Raw genomic sequence first — 5,281 nt, forward strand, 5'->3', positions numbered from 1 at the left:
TCGCTGAATCCAGAAACCAAACACACATAACATATAACAAAGAAAGTAATCGATAAATGAAATCGTTCATGACTAAATTTTATACTTGACTTTACTCTTTGCCCGTTTCACAGTCTTCGACTGAAAAACTGGTGAGCCGATTGTCTCAAGGTCAATTAATTAGTGGTAGGATAGTTATGTCCTAGTCCTCTATGTTTCAGTATCATCTCGAAAATGAAAATAATATTAGCTTATCGGAAATCAGCAGTAATAAATGTTAAGTTTTTGAATGCATTATTGCCGAAAAGATACATCGTTCTATTCTGCTCCTTCTTAGATTAATCCCGTACACATCAACACTCTACACTGTCTCAAACGATTCAGACATAATGAGATTTTAGTGAAATGGTAAGGGACGTGATACTAAGATCAAAAGATCCCTAAACAACAAACAATATGGTAGGGACCTGAAGTAAAACATTCTTCTGATCTGACCCTTTCCAAAAAACTTATCTGTTCACTGTCTCAAATACCTGAAGGCACTCTTTTGTTTTACATCGACATTACACCTAAGAATGATAATCATAAGTACAATCGGTAGATTTCAGTTTTTTTTTGGAATATCACCATGAAATTGTAGGAAGTATTGTGAGTACGGTAGGGTCAGCAATTATTATGTGTGGATCTAGTTTCCGGTCCGTTTCCGCATTCATTGTCTACTTTCCTTTCTTTGGTCCAGCATCGTCGATTTCCAGCCTGTTTCCTAGCGTGTTGTTGGTTTTTCATTCGTTTGCCCATGAACCATTAATTTTTTGTTTGTTTTTCTTATTTCGGTTTTTCGGTCTTTTTTATGAATCGCATCCTTTCCTCCTTCCACTTTTCCTTTTCCTTTTTTCCTTCGTTTATATTTATCCGACTATTGCTATTGTCATTAAAATCATCACAGTTGCAACCTTGAAATCGATATGGCCTACATCATTTTCAAGCAGAGAACGAATTCGAGATAAGTTCAAATCTTAAAAATTACTTAATACATACGAATGCGATTCTCAATTAATTGTCTACTGATAGAATTATTTGTATTTTCTGATCGGTCATTAGTCGTACATTATGACCTCATCATTTTCCATCGATTATTATAATATTTGGCTATGTTACGTATGAATACTGAAAAATTGATCAGAATTTGATCCAGAATCCGTAGGCTTATGTTCTATCTTTAAAGAACGAACAGTTCTGACCATTGACCACTGATCATTTTAGCCAGCTCATTATTGCACTACAATTTAACTAAAAAACTTTATAAAAAATATAAAATTTTTCATGACGGTAAGCTTTAAAATCCAAAACAAAGATATTCCGCTATTTCATCCTCCTCATCCTTTTAACTTTTGTTTTACACCTCTGTCCGAAAATTCACATTTTATTTTCTTTTCCCTCTTGTTATTTTCTCAATTTTCGCCTCATTTAAAGAAATGCTTGTTACAATTTACAGTGTCCCTAAAGGAATTCGAATGATAGTAGACGCCTTTGAGAACAAAATAAAAAATATTGCTATTCAAACAGGACCCTCATTTATATACTCTTTTTTTAAACAATATAAAAACAAAATTTAAAGAAATGAAGCATTCATTATATATAAATTAAGTGACATAAGGATTTGGGAAATGTTTCTCATGCATAGATTCCATTCATTTCTTGTCTTTATTTTTCTTTTAAAAATTTTTGATGTATGCTTTTACAAGTCGAAATTCGGATGATAGGTTCTTAGTGAATCAATTGAAAAAGTGTTACGAATCGGTTTGTCTCTTAAATTTTTATTTCTCTTAATCTATATACCCTTTTCTCTTTGATCCCATCACTTAACTATCGTGAAAAACAAAGGCTAAATGAAAGGTCGCATTACATCCGTTGAATACACTATTTACGTCAAAGAGCCATTTATAAAAATTAATTTATTTATATGATTCTCATTGCTCGTTTTTCAATTAATTCCATTAATTGAGAAATACTTCCTGGCAGTACGTGATTCGTTCATGGGATGTATTTGCAGAGATTGTAAATTTAGAAAAATTATTTTAACAGCTTAATTGCACTAATGTTGTACAGCTCAACTCTTTTGATTCTTCCAGTTAATTCCATTTCACATCCATTCTTTATTCATCTTAATCGCACTTGTTTTATATTCATATGATAACATATCCACCATCAGTAAAGGAATCTGCTACTACTAATTAATGTGATTGAAGCAATCAAGGTGAAATGATGTATGCACGACCGTACAGATGCATTACACTTCGATTTCGTGCAGCAGCATATCTGTCCTTTAATATCCCGTTCCTCACATCCCTCTCTCCCAACTTTGCAAAATCCAAATTCTATACTTTTGTCGCAATCCATCACCTGTAATGGTTACCAGCTTTATCAAGAAATCGAGTAATTAAATGGAATGAATGTAAATTAAAATTAGTCGACGCTTTCAATAGTTTCATGATGAATACCTAACAGTTAATATTTGATAAAACAATAAGTCGCTGCATCCCATAGTGAGGTGGATAAAGGTGGATATAATCTTCCAGTGAGCTCGTGATCAGATAACTGTTGGAAAGTTATGGTAGTTTCAACAAGAATTTCAAATGAGGTCTAAAAGTTTCGGCTTTGCAATTCAGAAACTAACAGTGATGCCATTTGGCATCACTTGCTTGTAGCAAAATTCAGTATTCGCATCGCACAGAGTCATTGTCACTTTGTTGTTGACACCCGAGTAGCACAACAAATTCTCACTTAAAGTTGAGATGCACCATTGCCATATAATTGCCAGTACCAGGAATTTGGGACAAAGGCTGGAAGTTAACCGATAAGATATCAAAGAGCTAAGTGGATAGAGTTGATGTCACTGTGTGATAATTTTAATTGATGAATGCTCTCATGAAATTGCTTACAAATGAAGCAATTCATCAATTCAAAACACTTTTAACAAATTGCGTAATGAAGCTGATGAATGTACCTGATCATAAGGAATATTCCTTAAATGAAGTGAACTTTTATGCCAACGATAGATGAAAGCCTAAAAATACCCTTCGGTCAACATTCGTTAGGATGATTTGCGAAATTATTGTTTCGATCGATATATTGCAAACATATTAGCATTTTTCAGGCTATTCAGTAATGACTGGTTTCAAAAAAGAAAGCTATAGCATAAATAAACTTAAATCAAACATTTACCGGCAAATGAGAAAAGAATACAAATAATTAAAAGTGGAATTTGTCTCTTTGTTCTCTTCACTTATATATCCTACTTTGCCATCCTTCTTCTGTCCAACATAACTATCACTGATGAATATGCAGATTTTGTGAATTAGTCGTGTTTAACAGTTGCCTATATAGGAATGTCAAAAACAGTTGATGCGATTCTGATCTTCCCTTCGAAAAATGATAACGAGAGTTCAGCTGTAAATTGTTTTGGATCTGTGTCTAGAATCTCAAAAGATCAAGAAAGTACTATCGTATTGGCCTTGGCCAATAGGTTCAACCCCAACATCCTAAATGGATATGTATACATCTAGTGGTGAGTATTATAGATCCCTTTCTCGTAGTAATAATTCACAATCGTAATATTGCCTAGGTTAAGCTGTATAGAATGATAAAAAAGTCTTGCTGGTCTTAATGACTTTCTTATTTATATAGTAAATGGTTTTGTTGAAAGTAAATCGTAGTTTTTCGTTTTTTTTTTTGTCTTTTTATTTTTTTCCTTTTTTTAAAATCGTGGCTGCCAGAACTGAAAACGAAACTTTTTTTTTTTCCTCAACAAAATCAAATACTAAGTGCGATGCTTTTGGCTGATCATATGCATAAGCGTTGGAAATGTTTTGTTTGACTTTTAGTTTCTTTGGTCGTTGTTGATATGACCAATAAACTAAATCTGTGTATGTGCGGTAATCGAATCCCACGAGTTACGGTGACGCACGTAGAAAAGTTACATAAAGCGGCAAGAACATGAAAACGCGACAATGAGACGAGAATCAATCATGTAACTGTAAACAATCGAAAATACCTAACGTTATAAATGCTGTGTAAATTCGAAAAAAAAGAACAAATTTAACAACGGAACCACATAATTGCCAAACAGATTTATTGATATCAAAATTGTATATTTAGTTTGACAGTGCGTAACTTCAAGTTTATAGCGTAGTATTTCTGGTGTCTGTGTTTTTTCCCCCTAAATCTGTTCTTAGTCTTGATTCTGAATTGTTTCTGGATATTTCCCTTTCATGACTAGATGATGGTGATATGTTTGTCTTAGTAAATGTTGCTGGTGTACTGCTTTGATCAGCTGAATCTGTCAAATTAGTCGTTGCCTGTTTCATTACTGCTCTTATTTCCAATAAAATTTTCGGAAAGTAACGAGCTTTCTCCGGCAATCTTTCAATTGTTTTATTAGATAGCAAAGGTAGCTTAAAATTGTCAGTTATTAAGTTACTAAGAAATGTAGTTGGGTTAAAGAAACAAAACTAAGTAGTCAGGTCTTTGGCCTAGTGCACTTTTCCTAAAAATTACAAAATATCGTATGAAGATATTGCTGGTTTTTATTGAATTTAGTGAAATCCCTTTCTCTCTCTCGGTAATCGTCAATTTCAGTTTTGCTTACGTCATGAATTGGTGATGGAAATCTGATGTAAACTAACATTATCCTGCGTTTTCACAAGTTCCAATTCACTATCCGTTTGTGTTTTCCCTGATCTTTCTTTCGCTGTGCTGTTAGAAATTTTGAAAATAGATTGGACAGAAGTGAAAGTAATTGCTTCACTGCATACTCTTCAAGGTTATATCTCCAAATCAATCAATATTGACAATAATCATATCATTACATACACAGTTACGACTTAATTGCTTATCATGCGAATTCCTCCCAATTAGTTATGTCAATTACTTTTTCATTAAATGTCACTTTGCTATTGCAATAAATACTTTGTGAAGATACTACTCTCGGATATTCATCGCAGTAGGGTATCTTCATGAAAATTTATTTTGTTTCATAAGATATAGCACCTGTATTAGGTTTTGTAAGATATGCGGGTCTCTGTCCGATACATGTACCCATTGGTTGTTGTGATAAGGAAAGTAATCAGTAAAATATTTTTTAAGAATGAAACATCCGTAAAAAGTGTGGCTATGGAGGAGGTTAAATATAAGGAATGAAACGTGCGGTGATTTTGGTTTCCTTCTTTTCTTACGTTCTATTTTATTCGACATAGATAACGCATTTGTAAGGAACGTATTTTTGCGTAATGTCTAACAGTTG

The 5,281-nt window shown here is 33.2% G+C and overlaps 2 protein-coding genes across 2 annotated transcripts; both read right to left on the reverse strand.

The window, feature by feature from the left end:
- Positions 1-2,187: 2,187 nt before the first annotated feature.
- On the reverse strand, positions 2,188-2,719 carry LOAG_12348 (hypothetical protein; the record flags this gene model as incomplete). Its single annotated transcript, XM_003147861.2, has 2 exons — positions 2,188-2,382; positions 2,657-2,719. The coding sequence occupies 2 exons, from the start codon at positions 2,717-2,719 to the stop codon at positions 2,188-2,190; spliced, it is 258 nt and encodes an 85-aa protein (XP_003147909.2).
- Positions 2,720-4,160: 1,441 nt separating this feature from the next.
- LOAG_12349 (hypothetical protein) lies at positions 4,161-5,080 on the reverse strand (the record flags this gene model as incomplete). The annotated part of the gene is made up of 3 exons (XM_003147862.1): positions 4,161-4,433; positions 4,665-4,729; positions 5,029-5,080. 3 exons carry the CDS (start codon positions 5,078-5,080, stop codon positions 4,161-4,163), a joined length of 390 nt encoding a protein of 129 aa, XP_003147910.1.
- Positions 5,081-5,281: the final 201 nt, after the last annotated feature.

This window comes from Loa loa, assembly GCF_000183805.2.
Source record: "Loa loa unplaced genomic scaffold supercont3.40, whole genome shotgun sequence".
Lineage (NCBI taxonomy): Eukaryota > Metazoa > Nematoda > Chromadorea > Rhabditida > Onchocercidae > Loa > Loa loa.